This window comes from Coturnix japonica, chromosome 14 (genome assembly GCF_054131305.1).
Source record: "Coturnix japonica strain WE chromosome 14, WE-NBRP24, whole genome shotgun sequence".
In the NCBI taxonomy this organism is placed as follows: domain Eukaryota; kingdom Metazoa; phylum Chordata; class Aves; order Galliformes; family Phasianidae; genus Coturnix; species Coturnix japonica.
The window spans coordinates 7578377-7596387 of NC_140676.1; the positions used below are offsets into that span (position 1 = coordinate 7578377).

Genomic DNA, 18011 nt, shown 5'->3' on the forward strand with positions numbered 1-18011 from the left:
TTTCTTTCAGTTTAAAGGAGGAAGCAAACCTCAAAAGGCATTTATTTGTTTGCCCCTGAAGATTGTGCTCTTGGCTGGAGACCACCTCTCCTGTATTCAAGCCCTTAAGTGCATTTTCTCTCTTTTCTCCTTTTTGACGACAGAGGAGACTGGCTGCACATTGCCCTCTGCTATCCTAGGAACACTGTTTTCCACGTGGTGAAAGATATCTACCAGCGACGGACAGGGATGGTGCACAGCATAAAGCATTACCTCATGGCTCCTTCCCGTGACAGTGTTCTCAATGGGACCGGCGAGCAGCTCTTCTACTTCGACAGAGCGTTGGGGTGAGCCCATGAGAGTCCCCCAGTGAACAGGCAGCAAATCTCTGGGGTTCTTCTCTTTCCAGTCCTGGTTCTTCCTTTCCCTGTCTCATAGTTAAAGTTTAGTATCATCCATCTTGGATGGTCTTTGCATTGATTTCAGGTCATAGCAGAGCTATAGGATGGCGTAACGTAGGTTAGGTCTACTTCATTATCACCCAGCAGAGAGATAATTTGGGTAATTTCAACTTCTTCATATTCCCATGAAGAAAGGTTGACCACAGTGCATCTCTTATTTTGAAGGCGTGAAGAAGAGTCCTAGAGGTCACGCACTGCCTTTAGAGGAATCCAGAACACCTTTGCTTAGATAAACATCTTACGAAACCATGATTCCCTGTTTGCTAAAGCAGCTGGGAAGGAAAAAATTGTCCTGTGGTTTAACCATGAGTCCCATGATGCTTCACCTGACTAAGCAGCTACTTCAGAAATCAATCCACAAATGCCAGACTTGAAAATAAGACTTGGTATATTTATTCTTTCAACTGTAACACATGAGCAATCAAATCCCAGAATGCTTTTCCTGCTAGCCAGGCTTCTTGGTGATAGTCAGGCCTCTTTTATGATAGAAATTGTGAAACAACAAAAAAAAATGTTGTTTACTACTAAAAAGCAGGGGAAAATTGTTACACATGTGGGTCTGCAGAAGCAGAACCATTGGCCGCCAGCAGCCATCTGGACCTGATAGATGCATAGTGATGGGCATAACCCATCTTAGTTCTGGCAGTATCAGCCTTTTCATTCTGTTTAATTCAGCAATGCTATTTTTAGCCTCTCAGAGTACAAAAGTTAGAGGACTGGCTTTTTGCTTTTCCTGTTGTTGTTTTGTAGACTTTATTTCATAACGAGTGGGATGTTTCCCCTTCTTTTTTTAACCCCACATGCTGGATCCTTGGAGACGGACCAAGCTTACTCATTCTTTCTTCCAGACAAATAGAAGCAAATATTTAGTTTTTAAAGAAACAGAAAAAGAAAAAAAAAAGAAAAAAAAAAAGAAAAAAAAAGAAAGAAACAAACAAAAAACCCCTTTACAGCTCATGCATCTTTTTGATCCTGAAGCTGAGCTGAGCTGTTTATGTAATTTCCTCTGCCTGAATTGCAGAATGGACACGATTGAAAACACACTTGAACAGCTAGGAAAAAATGAACTCCAAGGGCCAGAAGATCTGGCTGCCTTGGAAGTTTTGTCATGCATGCCTAGGGCTAAGCTGTGCCTGCAGGCCAGGGCCATGAGATGTAGGAGCCAAAGGGGAAGATGCCAGTATTTCTAAGCAAGCCTGTTTCCTTCTGCACAAAATAGTGTGAGCATCTAGCAGGATGCAGCTGCCTGGTGCTGGAGGTGATGCATGCTCAACAATGCTTGCCCAATGAAGGAAGCTGGCTTCAGTGTATGGACTAAGAGTGCTGCAGGTCTTATCATGCTGGGTTGAGAGCGAGGCTCTACTTGTGCTCTTGCAGGCCTATTTTGAATGTACAACTTGCAGGTGTGCTGTATTACACCACTCTAAATGTTCTTCAGTGGTGTTGCAAATTGGGAGGGATAATGCAATTTGGCACTCAAAGACCCTCACTCTATTCAGCTTTTCCCCTAAACACTTCATGATTCTGATCAGTCTGTTTGCTCTCATTTGTAGGTACCTGTTTGTCTACCTGCAAGCCCATGAAGCTCGGCAAGGGCACAGTTACTGCTCCCAGCAAGGCTGTGAACGTATCAAAATCACGGCACAGATGTACCCGGGGGGGTCCTGGAGCTGTGCCCCCAACCCCTTTTCACAGAGGCCAGCTGCCTCACAGCACCCCGTGTTCCAGCACCAGGCGTTGCCATGCAGGGCTTGTGGGGCCCCACAGGTATGAGCACCTCTCCTACAGCCATATGTAGCATCTGAGGTCATGCAGCATGTATGCATCAGTAGGGAACAGCCACTTGTGAATCTGGCCAGCACTGTGCAACATGTGGAGGGAAGGATTTTACACTACATTTCTGCAGTTTTTTGTACTATACTTCGAGAACAGCCTCAAAGAAATCGCCCAACTGGAAGCATGTGAATGCACAGTCGCAGCATCTTTTTTTTTTTTTCCCCTTATTTTTTTTCCCCAAACAAGAATAAAAGAACACTTGAGAGGGCTCAGACTGGATTAGCTTTGAATTCCAAAGTACAGCATTGCTGTTGAATTTCAGACTGGGAAGTAATTCTGGTTAATAAGACTAATTGGAAAATCACAGCTAGGTTCTCTATTCACTTACAATTCTGTAAATTCTGTAGTATTGTTTCAGGCTCATATAAATCTACACCTTGGTTATAATCTCAAATGTGAAACTCATATTCAGCTTCTTATTCAGAGGCAGAGTGACCATCAGAAGTCCCTTCCAATCTCCATTGCCTCAGTTCTTTGGTCAGTGTTGTCTTAACAGCAAGCACTTGTGAATCAGGGTCATAGTTTGAAAACCTACGTTCTTGAGGTTTTCCAATTGTATTTTATGAGAACTGGTGCTTGGGGTCATTCTGCTGATGAAAACCAGTTAGCCAATCAGTTTTTTGAGGCTCTGTCTCCATGTAATTGCAGCTTGCTATCACCAGCACGCCCTCAGTCAAGTATGTAAGAATCCAGATCCAGTCCCTCAGCAAGACAGACATACAGAACCACTTGACATCTGCATTCATTAAGGTATGTGCTTTGCTATGTTTGAAATGGTGGTTAAACAGGGAGAAACTTTATCTCCAAAGTAAGTTATTGCAAAACCTTGCTGAACTTTGGCAGAAGGAAATGGGAAGTTCCTCTGGAAGACAGGAGTGCATTGTTCTCCTTTACAATTAGCTCCATTCGAATCACTGGGAGTTCGTATTCTATTCAGGTGAGGATTTGATCCCTAGAGGGGAAAAAAGGCCTTTTATCACCTCAAAAGAAGAATTAACACCACCACTCTAATAGAGAGGATGTGGGGAGAAAAGCACATCAGAAAGCAGTGGCTACAAAGGATGAAGGGAAAAAAACAAGCTTGTTTTTCTAACTTTCTCTGGCATCGCGCTAAAAGATAAAAATAACTTCATTTCACATCTGAAGTAGTTGGAGCTGTCAAGTTAAGCCCTGCACAAGCCTTACACCTCTGCTCGGATGGAGAAGTGTGACTGAAATCACATCAGCAAGGATGTTGCCTAGGTTCCTGTACTGCTGAATCATATAGATGTTGACAAATGCCTCCTCCTTGCTCTGCTTGACCCTCTGTTGCATCTCTGAGCACCTTTGTCTTGCCAAAAGCAGAGATCGTGGCACATCCTGGTAGCTGTAACCTGTAGAAGGAGCCCCTGGTGCAGGAAGTGAGTGAAGCAGGAGGCAGGTGTGCTAAACCCCCTCGAGGCCCAGGGATGGCACTGCCAAAAAGGAGTTTGTTTGTGAGATCTTGCTATATTGACATTCACAGGGGAACAAAAAATGTCCACGTGTGGCTTTTATCCCACCATCCGCTGTCTCAGCACTTCCCCCCTGCTCTTTGGTCAAATCTGCCATGCCAAGTGACAGTAAATCCACCCACATGAGAAGAATCTGTATTAAGGCTGAACTAAGCATTTTACTTCCAGTATTTTTGGCTTCCCAAATGTACTTTTTAACATACAAAAGATGCCGATGACCTCATTTCTCATGATTTTGGTACCCCAATGAGCTTCCCAGTGCTATTCAAAACTAATGGTTTTTCTTCTTTCTGCCCTGATGGTGTATCAGTGATATCACTTCATTTGCACTAATTACATATGGAAAATTATAGGCTGTAAACACTAGATATTTTCCTTGCTTGTAATGCTCTTCTTATGGAAAAGTTGGAGCAGAGTCTGAATCTGCCCGGCCATTTACTATCTGCTTCCATAGCACTTACCTCTGTGTTTTGTTGCAGATAAATGACACGACGTTCCTGTTCAATAGCCCTGGGCTGTTCTTCGTGGTGCTAGATGCATGTTCAGGAGCAGTTGTGAGTAGGCGGCACTTTGACACAGTTACCGGGGAAAACGTGACCAATTCAATAACAGATTATGTTCAAACATTTATAAAAGAGAGGTAAGCAAAGTGCTGAAAGCCCAGCTCACGTAGAATTCTGTGCTGACAGACAAAGAAAAATGAGCTACTTTCATATCTGAACCTGCGCTGTGAAGGGATCTGGCAAAGACAGAATACATGGATCTAGCTGAATACATACAAATCCTGAATATCACTCAGATAATAGGAGAAGGACTGTTTCTCTCTCAGGATTGCACATGTTAGAGCAGAAAGAGACAGATTTTCTAGAAAACTATCAATTCCTTCTGAATTAACAATCCATTTTTCCAATATGGAGTAGATAAGGTCCTTGCAATGGCATTTGCAGTCCTGTGTACACATCCCAAGGTCCAGGAGTTTCCTGGCAGTTGATGATTCAGTTTTCCATTTCTGAACTGGGTTGGTTTCTGTTTACCCTTACTGATTGTTTTTGCCTTTTCTGACAGATGAAAATCATAGGTGTGCCAGATTTTCCAGTAGGACTTTTCTTTGAATGAGTCGATGAATAGACCTGCGTGCCTGTGGACTGTTACCTTCAATGTGTCCTGGCAGTGGTCTGGATCATCTCTGTTTGTGTCTGTTCCACATTCCTCGTGGTTTTATGTGTCGCCACATAAACATGGAACAACAGAGATTTATAGATAAATTCTTGGCTGCTGGCAGAAGCAGGTCAAATAACCAGAAAACAGACTTTCAGTCCAAGACATTTCTGAGCAGCTCATGACCAAAGATTAGAACACTGCAGAGTTATTCCAGCTTGACTTCTGCACATGAGTATGTGCATGTATAAAACGTGCACAAAATGACAAATATGCATGTGATGACTGTACATTTGTATTGATTTTCTTGTGTATTTTTGCAAGGCTGGGCATTCAGCTAAATGCAACCAGTTGTGCCTGTAATTTATTGCACGTACAATTCACTGAGGTCTGAAAGCACATCTGTGAGGATCGCAGTCAGGCAGAGGCTTGACATAAAAGCAGGCTTTTCAGTGCATAGATGGCTTCAGAGTCTCAGGACTGCACAGTATCACATGTGAGCTTACATGTGATTGAAATCACAGGGATTTAAGCATGTTCTTAAAGTTAAGCAATCGAGTCCTTTTCCTAATTGGTCTCACAGATTCTTAACAAGAGTAATACTTTGCAGCTGTGCAGTAATTACTGTCCTTCTTTTCAGATCACTTGTTCTTGTGTGCTCTAGAGATATTGGAGACAAGGTGTGGAGCTCTGACATGTCTGTTTTTACAAGGTTAGGTTCGGCAAAGCCTATTGTCTTCCACAGAGAAGGTAAATATTTTTTATTTTCTTGGATGAAAGAAAGGTGAATCACCTTGGGAAGTTCTTCCTTAAGGTTTTACCTTGAATTGCTGTAAGAAATCTGTCGGTATCGTTAATCCAGAAAATCCAAGTCATTTTGGATCACAGATTTTTATACCCTTAGAGCATTCATTTAGAAATATTTTCATTGTATTTGCAAAGAAAAAAGAATGAAAGTAGGAAAATCATTGCAGAGACACTGGCCGGAACCTGATTGATGTTCTATGCCATTCCAGAGAGTGTTCTCTTCATAGTAAGACATCTGTAGGCACCTCCTCACTGCAGTGCCTTTAAGCAGCACTCATATCTGGAAGAACAGCTTTCAGTCTGAATTCTCTGTTTCTGATGGATTTGGGGGAATTGCTTATGGAAGCTCAGTGTGCACATTGCTGCCAGCCACATATTGCCTTCATTGTGCTGGGTTTCCTATTGGAAAACAGGGGGCTGTTGAAGTCCAGCTTTAGAGAAATGACTCAAATGATGAGGAAATTAGGAAAATAACCAGCAAGCTTGAATCAGATTCCACCTGCAGCCTCTTAAGCAGAGATCAGATGCAGAATTGGTTGTATTTTCAGCTCCTTTTTTTAGTTATTTATTTATTTTGACTGCTATTGCCTCACTGGAACTTACTTTCAAAGCTCAATGCTGTGACTGTTCCAGGAAGAGAACAGCATAATCTTTACAGCAAAGACAGAACTTTACTTTGGTGCCTGTTTGATTCCCGAGTAGCTGTTTTTTTCTTTCATCCTTTCAAAAGCAAAAAAATTTGAGGTTTTCTTTTTTTTGGGATTTCTTTGTCCTGGAACTTCATTGCTTCATTCTTTCATCAAAGCCCTGAATACTTTTGAAAGGAATTTTTTGATTAAAAAGTAATCTTTTTTGTTTGCTTTGTCAAACTTAGTTCCCTGGAACACCTGCGCTGCTCGCTTGGGTGCAGCCATTCCAGGTCATTTTTGGGAGCTCGGGTTCTCTGCTCCTGGAGCACACAAGGCCACCACGAGTCCCCATCCTGGGCCACCACCCCTTTTGATGTCTCTTTCTACGTCCACTGGAAAGTCACAGTCATCATGCTCATGGGTGGCAGTAGGATCAAGCTATTGTTGGCTGATGCCACAGTGCCCCTGTTTTGCTTTTCCTAAGGGCAAGGGTGATCACCTGCATGCCTGCCCTGAGTTCCAGTCTGGGTAATTATGTTCAGATTCATGAGCTTTCTCCTGCTGGTTCAGGTATGTTCACTATTTGACTTCATAGCTCCAAAAGCGACTGCATGCAGGGCTGCGTTCGCTCTGCTGCCGTGGTTCGCTCTGGGGGGCTGTGGTTCAGGGCAGGCTGGAGTATTTCTCCCAGATATGTATTACTGCTGCCAGGGATAATGCACAAAGCAATCCTCTTGACCCCAATGGGATCAGGATTTAGGGTCTTGTTGCCTGGTTCTGCAAAACCTTATTTAAATTAGAAGTGTTTACGGGAATAGTCTTGATCCAGCCATCTGCGAATAGCCTTGGGAGTCTTTGCAATGAAAAGCATAATATAAACACAAGACATTATTATTAAAATCAAAGAACACATAATGCCTTTGTACTTTGAGACAGCAGAGGACAAGAGCAGAGCTGACATGGGGAACAGTTTATGCATAACAGGAAGAAAGTGATGTAAACTAATAAAAGAAGGATTCAAAATGCCTAACCATTTTCATGTAGTCAAATATGAAAGAGCACCAATGGTTAAAAAGTGAAGAGTAGAACATCCCTCTAACTCACATCTGGGAACCCATCTTAGCTTATTGAAGTACAGGCAAATCAGTGATGCAGTGAGGTTACAGCTTTGAAAGCCCTGTTCCCTCTTTCATCATTCTTTTTGCCTTTTCAATGTTCTGTTATTTTAATCTAAGTTGGGCTGGGTGGGGGAAGGGAGGGGGAAGCTAAGAAATTCCAATGATGTTCATGCTGTACTGCTAATAAGTGAATGGATCCACCCAGGGGGTCACACTCTTTGTGTCTGTTTTACAGGGAGTTTTGCTATGCTTGGCTATAAAGGACAAGCCAAGCCCTCCTGGATTAAAGTCCTTAATCACGCTCGTTATCAGAAAGCTGCTTCTCTACAGCATTATGTTCCCTTGAAGACCAAAGAGTATCAATGCTCAGATAATGCCTTTCCTCAGAACCACTCAGAGCACATCTCTGCAGGGGCTGCAGCACCCTAAGATTAGTGTCACTGGTGTAACCACAGCCAGGCAAGTCCAGCAGCCGTCACCCAACTGCTCTTGTTTTAATGGGATTGTACTGAACCAATGTTGTTCACTTGTATATTTTATAATTAATAAATATAGTCTCATCTTACCCACTATGGTAGAGTTTTATTTTTCAAACAGTACCCCACAGGGTGGATAGGAAAAGCCTGTGGACTGCACTTCCCTAGGAGGAGAAGTGTTTGAGCAGTGTCTATGATTTGGTGTCAAATGGTAAGTTCTAAAGGCAAAAACCCGTTCCTCAGTGTCATAGGCAATGGAAACGAAACTTGGCGTGGAAACTTTATCAACGTCTAGCAGTGAGTGAAACAGATCTTCTGTGGCATTTTAGGTGAGCTCACAGACAACTGCTTGCATCAATGGGTAAGCATGTGATAATCTTACAATTTTATCTTCTAATCAACCTGAATACATATGGTGACAACAAGGATTAATGCTTTATATAAATGTCTGTCTGTAGCTAATGACTGGTGAAATGGTACTGGCCCAGTTGATGCAAACATTAAACATGTGCTGTGCAGGGTAAAAATCTCACATTCCTCTTTCAATGACTGTATTGACTTTTGGCTTCCATGGAGGGTTGAACTACTGCTGGTATTAGTAGCTAAGATTCTTTGCTTTTGAAATGAAAGGCAAAGAAAGAACTATGTATGCAAACAGAGACAAATTGATGACTCACTGACTACAATTTAAGTACAAAAGTAGGTTGAAATAATGGGATACTCATTTTGCTTTGAAGGCAACATTACCTGGTGACAGCAAGGAAGGGGAAGGCAAGTTCAGACTACCACGTCTTTGCCACAGAACTCTTTACAGGAGCTGGACGAGTTTCCTAAATGTTCAAAAATGTTAAAAAAAAAAAGAAGGAAAAAAAAAAGTTGAAATGCTGACGCAGACAAATATTGTAATTATGATGTTCTTTTGTTATTGTCTACTTGTTTACTGTTAAACCTACAACTAAAATCTTAGATTTCCTTTTTATGCTTGGAAATCACAATCCAATCAATGACATTGTTGGTCTTAAAATGTGATAATTCTCTATTTTCCTACACAGCAGAGTAGAAGAAAATACACAGGTAGGGCTTGTTGGCTGTCTGCAGCTGTGTGGGATCACTCTGTTGATTGGTCACTGTGGTTTTGAATGAGAAGATCCTAATGGGGAAAAAGGTAGCTCGGAGAAAAAGGCCAAGGACAGGTTTATTTGCACAGAGTAAACCTCATTTTTGCGTCATCATCTTTTTGCAAACAAGGCAAAAATTAATGGGTGCTGGGGACCTGGCTAGCAGAGAGAAATCTAAAGAAGTAGCTTTACTTTTACTGCTCAAATATGCAGGTGAGTATTTGCTGATGTTCCTTCATGTCTATAATGGATGCATCCATGGTCATAGATACATGTGTAGCATTATAGATATTTTTCTCAACAGAAAGACGGGTTTTGTTTTTTTTTTCTAGCTCTTCTACACAGATATACTGACCTTTCCCTCACTGTTTAGTGCAATGGGAGAGTGGGAACCTTGCATTTCAGGGCTAGCCCTTCTGTCACTTAGGGCTATGGGAGCGTGGGGACCGCGCTTTGCGGCTGAGGTGCCATCACACACCTCCCCACAGGCCCAGGGCTTGAAGGAAGCGGACACCTGAAAGATTTGTGGACAGAAGAGGGGACTGTGGCTCCATCCTTATGCCAGGAAGGAGAAGGAGGAGTTGGGTTCAGGCAGAGGAGAGGTTCTGGCTTGCTTAGAAAGCATGAAGAAGTTGTTGATGCTGCTTAGGAAACTAAGTTGGAGCAAGCCCATTGGGAAGCAAAGGGGGCTGAGGTTCTTGGTGGAGACAAGTGGTATGAGAGCCCAAGCAGCTGGCACTGACCCTCCCCGGAGCTCTCTGAAGTCCTTTTGAACCATTAGTACCTAATTGTTATGATTTCTGAGGCCGTGCAGGGGAAGAAAAGCAAGAGGTTTTTGGCTGTGAGCTTAAGCCCAACATTGGAACAACTACTTACAGAGTGAGGCTTTACTTTCTTGGAGATTTATTTGATAATCCCTGACAGGTCCAGAGCCTGGATCCCAATAAAACTTTGCAGAGCTCTAACCCCAGCCTGAGACTAAACAACTGGCAAAGGACAAGCCTGGTGAAGGAGAGGAATGTGCCTAAACTCCTGAAAAATCTCTCTTCCTCCTCCCACCTCAGAATGAGAGCAAATGGCAAATGTCCTGGAGAGGAAGGCGTGGAGCCATGGTGAGCCAGATGCAAACAGCAAAGTACCACAAAAGCAATAAGAAAAATATTTACATCCTGATGGAGCTATTTGAATAGTTAAAAGCTGCTGCTTGAAGAGGATTCAGGATGATGTGATCCTCATAAGCTACTGCACACACTTTCCTTACTCAGAGAAGGACAGAAGGCTCAAAAGCCAGGGATGGTCTACAGAAGATGTTCCTCCATGGACCCTTGGGACATTCAGGATGCAGTTTTCGAGGTCTGCTGCTAGCTTGGTGTGTACCAGAAGCTTGTGTGTGTGAAGCTGTAGGGTAAGTGTCGCATGACTATTTTGTTTGTGGAGAGTTCTCATATTCCTCCCCGGCACATCTAGGGCAGGAAAGTCTCCATCTACATGCTGGAGCACGTGTGGACTATGAGTGCCCTGTAGCTAATGCAGGCACGTCCAGTACATCTAATGCATTCAGGACATACGCCTGTCCTGTTATTTCCAGAGCATTTTTGCAATGGGTACACTTTAGCTCCTTCTGAAAGCATTGTTTTGGCTGTACACCAAGAACCAAGTAAAGTTAGTGCATCCTGAGCTTCTGAAGCTGGGGCTCGGCTTCCCACCACCTGGATTCTTTGAAAACTTTGTGATGTGGATGAGGGTTCAGTGAAATGCTGAGCAACTTAAAAGGATGCAAGACTGGAAGTCGGTGAGGCTCTGAAGGGTGGAGCACTGTGAATTGCAAATGATTTTGTTTTAGCTAAGCCAAAAAATTTCTTCCTTTCCTTTTCAAGGTCTGTGAGCCTGTGCAAAAGAGATTATTAATTTTTAAAATAATAATAATAATAATTAATAAAAATTAAAAAACAAATAGGCTTTACATATATATATATATATATATATATAGTTTCTGCAGCAAAATAATTTGCTAATATTGCAACAAATTTGCAAACATCTGAATTGTCTTTAATTTATTCATTGTAAAAACATCCTCTAACTCCAGGTCCTCTTTCAGAAGTAGTTCTTGTGAACATCAGGAATTTGAAGTGACATTTATGTATGGAAAATGTGAGCAGGATGACGTGGGATAAATTGATAAGAAACTGTGATTCACTGGGGGAAAAAAAAGAGTTATGCTTTCCACTGAAGCATTGATTTCATTGAAAAGTAAGGTTTGTTGCTGCATTTCATCCTCCTCTACTTGCCAGCAAAAACAAGCAGCTAAATGGCTGGATAGCAAGCACAAGATCAAGATGAAGGGCAGGAGTAGCTTTGCAGCTGTGCTGCCCTGGGAGTGGGAACACATTTTCATTAGCTATCCCTAGAAATGAGTTTGTTTACTTGTGAGGCTGTGTGGAGGCTTTAGCTGTGCTTGTGGCTCCTGTGTGAAGGCTCCCCTTGTACAGGAATGTCACTATAGCAAGAGTTGGCATGTCCTCAGATTCGAAAGGCAAATGCACTCATCAAATCCGTCTTCCCAGCTGAGGTTAAAATGCAAAATTTCCTGATGAGGGTGAGAGGACAGCTGCTGCGGTGCAGTGTCAGCATGGAGGGAGCAGAGGCGCTAATTAAACAGCTCCTCCTTCTGAAGAATCAGCTGCCAAACTGAAGTTGGCTTCTTTGCATTTAGATGAGGAAACACTCAGCTCAGACCTCGCCAACGAACCAGGAAAAGCTCAGCATCAGCTCATGTTTCTTTTATTCTGGTTACAGCAGGCTGATGGCCCAGGTCTGGCTGCTCAGAGCAGGAAGGGGACAGTCTGCTGCCCACTGGGCTACTAGGTGACTCTGCCAGCCAGGCTCATGTGAGCTTTCACTGTGCCTCTCCAGGTATGGCTCTATGTCCCTGCTTGGTATGTGGCCTCTCTAGCAGTAGTCAGGGTGCAGGCAGATTTCCTGCTCCTGTTTGAGATCTTCTCTGGGGGACATCAGGTTGCTGCTGTGTATTTCCCATCCTTGCTGTTTGTAATGGTTAATGTTCCTGTTGTGTCCTAGTGAACATGCCAGGCAGGATGCACCTCTTCAGTATATGATGAGGGTACATCCTGAAGCTGGTTTTAAAAAGCACCTTAAAATACCACACATAGGAGTTACTTGCTTAGAATTCTGTTCAGAAGGTTTGGCTGGCTGTCCCCTGGCCATGCAAGGTGGTGAGGTCATCTCAGAGAGCTCAGGTCTGCCATCTGGGCTTTGGAGTGTCCAGAGAACCTGGCCACAAAGCCTGGAACAACCCAAATTCCTTGGAGCATTTGTATGTTTTTACCCCCAGGGCTGTCTGCTCTGTGTTGCCTCCAGCATTAAAACTGCATGGAGAGAGGTGGATGGGGATTCCTGTCTACGCAGTGAGCTTTCTAGTACAGTATCGCTGCTGACACCTGCAGTAGCAGCCAGCTGGGGACTAACGGTTTCCTGTATCTACTTTTAGCATTGTCTGCTGCTATTGTTCACTATTTGGAAAGATCCAGCAGCTGGGAATCATTTCAGAACGTCTGCCTTGCCAGATCCAGGGATATGAGTCCCACTGGCCATTGCCAGGCAGCCTTTAATGGCCAGATGAAAGAGCTTTTCTCACCCAAGAGAGGCGTCACAGATGGTGTTTGAGAAATGCTGGAGATGATAGACTGAGCAGGACGCTCACATGGCCCTCAGGCTTTCAGAGTGCCCAAATCCGCGGGGAGATTTGTTGACAGAGTGGGTTACATCAGAGCTGAACTCAGCGACGTGGCGCCCGTTCAAATGCGATGTAGTGCAGTCGCTGTGTTCCCATGCGGCTCTAAGCAGTGAGCTATGGAACCGGCTGGCTGGCAGCAGAGAGATGCTCCTGAACCCTCTCCAGCGGGTGACATTAATGGAAAGAGTCACTACCCCTTCCTCCTCTCATAGTAAAATCAAACATGTCGCTGTTTGTGTCTGGGGAAGATGCTTAGCTGAGAGCTTCTGACGGAAAATTCCTGAGATGATTGTCCTCCAAACCACACTTTACCAACACCACGTTAGTCAGAGCTGAATCAGAGGAGTCAGCGCTCGCAGCAGAAGCTGTTCTCCTTGGCCCTCTCAGCTCTCAGCCTTTCCAACCTGAATGCCAGTTAATACTAACACTGCAATGAACTTGGGCTTGTGGAAAGCTGAATCAAACACCCTGCTGCAGCCACAAAACAAGCAGGGTGTTCTTTGAGCTGTAACAGATCAGACAGTAGAAAAATATTGGAGCCTTGTGTACAACTGGTACCTCCAAACATGACGGGAATTTTCAGTGTGTGATTGCTTGTTTTGCTCTCCCTTGATGAGGATGGATGTAATCAGGGAAGCAGCCTCCTGGGAGCAAGTGGGGATATAAAAGCAGTGGCCATCTTGCACAACCTGGTGGTAAGTACTATGCCGCTCTTGGCTTTCTAAAAAGTGGAGTCTGTTAGATTTGGTTTTTCTACAAGTTTGCTACAGGTTGCTGTCATATGCTGTGAAGTCTATTGCTCTCGTCTAGCAGAGACGCTCCTAAGGTCCTGCAGCTTTTAATGGGCCAGGACTGAACCATTTCTTTGCTTTCTACAAAGCGACAGGCAAGCAGATGCATGCCATCACTGTCAAAAATATGGTCTCTTTTTAATTTCTGTGAATATCATCTCATTGTACTTTATGACCCAGACCTTACCAGTGGGAATCTGGCTTTGTGCAGCTGCGCCTGCACCATCAGGACCACTGTTTGTCTGCAATAACCATCCTGTGATCTGACCCGCCGTTCAGCTTTCCTCTGTCGTTAAAGCAGAATTTAGTGACTGTATTTGCAGATTACACTGTGTAGTAATCGCTAATAAACCTTGACATTTTCATGGTGACTGCTGTACTCTGGGCGTACCACTAACAGTGCTCCTCTAACAGAGCCCTGGCTTATCGTATGTTGATGGTAAGTGCTGTTAAAATGTCAGACACGTGCAGCCTGGTTCTGGCACAAATTCCATGGCCATGTTATTGCTCTCTGATAATGTATATCGTTTAAAGTTATAGCGTTACTAAGTGCATTCCTCTTTTCTACTGCTCTCTAACAGCATTTCAGCACCTGACATGTCTGTGCTGTGACCAGAGCACGTGGCTGTCAACTACGCTATACCAAAATAAGCAAACACATTCCTGCTGGAATGTTTTCTGACAAATCTGGTTCTAATGCTGTTTTTAATGCAATCACTGGATTACATGTGTTTTGAATGTACCACTGTACTTCAAGCTGCATCACCTCTAGGAAGAGAAGAGTACAGACATATGTTCTGCATATCTGCACTGTAAAATTTGTTCCAGACTAAACCCTGGTTTCTTGCATATCTTATTCTCATGTTTTTGTTTGTTTTATATTAAAAAGTGACCTGAAAAATAACACGTTCTCTTTTTTTTTTGCCCTGAAGAAACTGGAGAACCCTGGAGATTATTTCAATTGCTTTTTTGGCGTCTAAGCTTTGCAATGCTTACATTATTGTATTTTGTCACTGTGATGTGACATGGCAGCTACAAATGTATTTTAACATTCTACCAGTGTTGGCCTACATGATAAAACCTAACAGCTCCGTGGACTGTGCATGAGTTTTAAATACTGCTCTTAAATAGAGCACTGGACATCCTCAGCAGTGGGTCTTCATACCTCAGCATGACTATGTGTGTCAATACATTGCCATGATTGCAGAATCAATTGCTCAAGCCTGTTGGAGAGAACCATGTTAATTTTGACTTAGACTTTCCTGACACTCCTTGTTTGTTTTTGCCTGGGTTTGCCTACAGAAGAAATAAAACAATATTAGGTAGGCTGGTTTCAAAAGTGATCTTGGGTTTTACAACCAAATTCTAGGCTGGAAGATTAAATGGACAGTGTTTTGTTGGATCTGAAATTGGAAAAACTGCATGTCTGAAAGTTTGAATACGATTTTAGCTCGGAGGTGTGCAAAATGCAATTGCTAAAAATGTGTCAGTAGTACAGGGGAAGGAAGGTGCCAGTGAGAGGTTCCTCCTTGCAGACTTGTCACTCTGCAAACACATTCTCGGTTGTGTTTCATTACTTTTTTTGCACTTGTGAATACTCAGCGGTAGAGAGCCTTGAAGCTTTATATGTTTATCTTGCATTCCTAAGGTGTTTTTTGGTTACTTTTGTTGGTTGCTTTCTGTGTGTCTATTTGGATTCCCAAGTGGGTTTAACCTGAACGAAAAGGTGAGAAGCTGCCCTTGGCTTCTGCTCTGCTTGGATTGATACCTAAGCAGCACAAAGGTGTTAGTCTGACCTGAATGGGAGTGGAAGTGGGATGTAATAGAGCTGGATATGACATTGCTTTGTGCAGGGAATAATTTTTGCCTGAGTTAGGAAAAAAAAAAGTCACATTTTCTTGATATTCTGTATTTGCAGGTATCCAAGGTGTCTACGCAGAGAAATCGTGAAGAATGGCTCTACCTACCTCTAAGTATCTGGCTGAAGGCCTCGTTTTTTTTCTGTATGTAGTCTCTTCTGTAAGCACAGGTAAGTTTTCCTGTCATAGGGAAAAAGGGCATGGTTTGTAACACTGCTTTTAAATAACGACATTATTGGTGTATTTTGAGCAACTTATCACTCTTTAGTCCAAGCTCTTATAAGAAAAGCCAAGGACAAGGTGTGAAAACTCAGGAGAAAAGCATTTTTCTGAGTTGCCAATATTCCAGAATTAAAGCAGCTGGAGTGGCAAAGAGTGAAATTTGTCAGCAGGTGAAAGTACCCACAGGCAGCCCTCTGACTGCCAAGACAGTCAAACAAATCAAAATCTAGCAAACCACCACAAAGAAATAACAAAAAAGCCCTCAGTCCTCATAGCTCTGGCTGCGGGAGGCAAGGATTTTGCTGCAGCATCCAAGTGTAGACGCAGACAGCAAAGAGCTGAGATATCCCTGCCCTTGGTTTCTGTCCCTTACAAGCAGTGTCTTCCCTAAGCAGTTGCAGGAGAAAAGGAAGCTGGAAATACCTCCTGAAATTGAGTTGATAAATTATAACTCTACATACGAACAACTACTTTTGGTTTTATTTGTCTCATCATTAGCAAATTTTTCACTTAAACCAATTGCTGAGGGAATAACGGGACACTGAATTTATTGTCAATGTGTTTGTTTTGTTTCAGAGATACACATGTATCTCTGAGCATCTGTTTATAAGTCTCATCTTCTGCCTGAAATGTTTATTGTTTTCAACTATAATTCTATGTGTCTTCTGGTAGGAATCCAGAATGACCCTTTTTTAAGTGAGAAAAAGTGTGGCTGACATGTGCAATACACTTCCTGTTTCTGGCTGGCACAAGTAGTATCAAAGTCAGGCCCTGGATGCTGATCAATATTTGACTCAGAGAGCCAAGGCATGGTGTTGCTTGCTCACCTTTAATATTGGTATTTAATGGGTCTCTGGAGACATCAAGGCAGTTGCTGGTCCAGTTTTGTTGTTTTCTTAAGATATGAAGTTAGCAGAGGAATTTGAGAGGAAACTGAATGCTGGTGGATAGTTTTGTTTCTATTGCTGTGGAATTACAGCTGTCTGTTGAGTTTCACAGTGGTAACACACAACAGTCTCCATCAATGGCATCAGCACCAGCACATTTCCTTGCATGGATCCAAGTTTCAGTCCTTGCCATTGACTGAAAGAAACACTTTCCATGGGGGAAAAACAAACACAACTTTACTGAGTGACAGAGCCAAAATTCTGCTGAAGGCAGAGGATGCACTCCACATCTATCATCATCCATTTGTGACTCCTGTACTTTTCCTACAGTGGTTTAGTTTTAAAGCATACAAATTCGAGAGCTGGTCAGAAGTCCCAAGCCTTTCTGATTGCAAAAGGAATTACAGCCTCAGAAAATATGTGTGATACATAGGACTTCTGCACTTGTGAGTTTTGTTGATGAGAATAAGATGTGAAACTTGCATGTTGGGTGAGATTATATCAGGGAAATATTTTATCTTAAGTAAATATTTTTCATGTGAGACTCTGAGACTTGGTATGAGGGCAGTTTATCTATTACGCCACTGTAATCTATAACCAAACCCGTGTGCAGAGATGAGTGAACTCAAAGAGAATGAGTCCTTATCACTTCTGTCTGAAAAAGTTCATGAAGCTGGAGTCTCACTTGTGGGATTCCTATTGCTCTTTCTGCATGTACTGGTAATTCTCAGGCACGTGGTGCTTTGCTGATAGTTTGAGCACTTTTACGTCCTATCCCCACTAAAAACAGTTAGCAAACATATATCAGTATCTTTGTAACAAAGATTTTCAAGCCTCAGGTGGCACTTTTAGGGGCAATTCTTGTTTTAACTTTTCATCAACTTCTTCTCTGGGCCTGTGAAAGACTTTTGTCCAGATGGATGTGAGACAGAATATCACTGTAGGAAGACCAGAATTCCTGCATTTTCTCTGGCAGTTTTCTGATAACAGCCTTGCATGTTTTTCCACACTTCCAGAAAACAACAAAAAAACCCTCACAAACCCAGCCACACAGATTAAACTGTAAGGTAAGGACACATGTACTCTGCTGCACTGAGATACCATTGTGTTCCAGGGAAGCAGCAAGGGAGGGTGCTGAGGATGGTGCTTAAAGATGCCCAGATGTAGGGTTTTCTGTCTTGCACTGAACACAACAGGGTAACTGCTCTGAACTTCTACTTGGCAGAAGCAGTTGTGGCATGTCCTGACAAGGATCCTGAGCTAGAAATCTGGAACCCAGGTCACAACCAAGATAACCACATCGAAATCCGCAATGGCAGGAAGCTCCTTCTCTCGTCTTCAGCAACTGTCCACTCAATCCACATCATGGATGGAGGTAAAACATACTGCCCCCAGGTTGGCAATGCTGGGTGAGGAGTGTTTT

At 43.0% G+C, this 18011-nt stretch overlaps 2 protein-coding genes across 11 annotated transcripts in view; both read left to right on the forward strand.

The window, feature by feature from the left end:
* Positions 1–8046, forward strand: part of LOC107318795 (cell surface hyaluronidase CEMIP2-like) — a 40052-nt gene extending 32006 nt beyond the window's left edge. For 5 of the 7 annotated variants that reach the window (XR_014934323.1, XR_014934324.1, XM_015873039.3 and 2 more), the window contains 6 exons: positions 144–326; positions 1994–2207; positions 2925–3026; positions 4249–4409; positions 5568–5677; positions 7717–8046. Coding sequence is in view for 3 of the 7 variants with exons in the window: in XM_015873039.3 (XP_015728525.2) it covers positions 144–326; positions 1994–2207; positions 2925–3026; positions 4249–4409; positions 5568–5677; positions 7717–7910 (964 nt within the window). In the remaining 4 variants the exon portion in view is untranslated. Of the gene's footprint in view, positions 1–143; positions 327–1993; positions 2208–2924; positions 3027–4248; positions 4410–5567; positions 5678–7716 lie in introns of those variants that run through there. The other 2 variants (XR_001557497.3, XM_085515410.1) reach the window with 2 other exon arrangements.
* The window catches only part of CEMIP (cell migration inducing hyaluronidase 1), a 100408-nt gene that overhangs the window by 34940 nt on the left and 47457 nt on the right, over positions 1–18011 (forward strand). For 2 of the 4 annotated variants that reach the window (XM_085515409.1, XM_015873036.3), the window contains exons 2-3: positions 15539–15649; positions 17814–17963. In XM_085515409.1, coding sequence (XP_085371535.1) covers positions 15574–15649; positions 17814–17963 — 226 coding nt within the window. In that variant the 5' untranslated portion in view covers positions 15539–15573. Of the gene's footprint in view, positions 1–8185; positions 10481–11173; positions 13525–15538; positions 15650–17813; positions 17964–18011 lie in introns of those variants that run through there. The other 2 variants (XM_085515408.1, XM_015873038.3) reach the window with 2 other exon arrangements.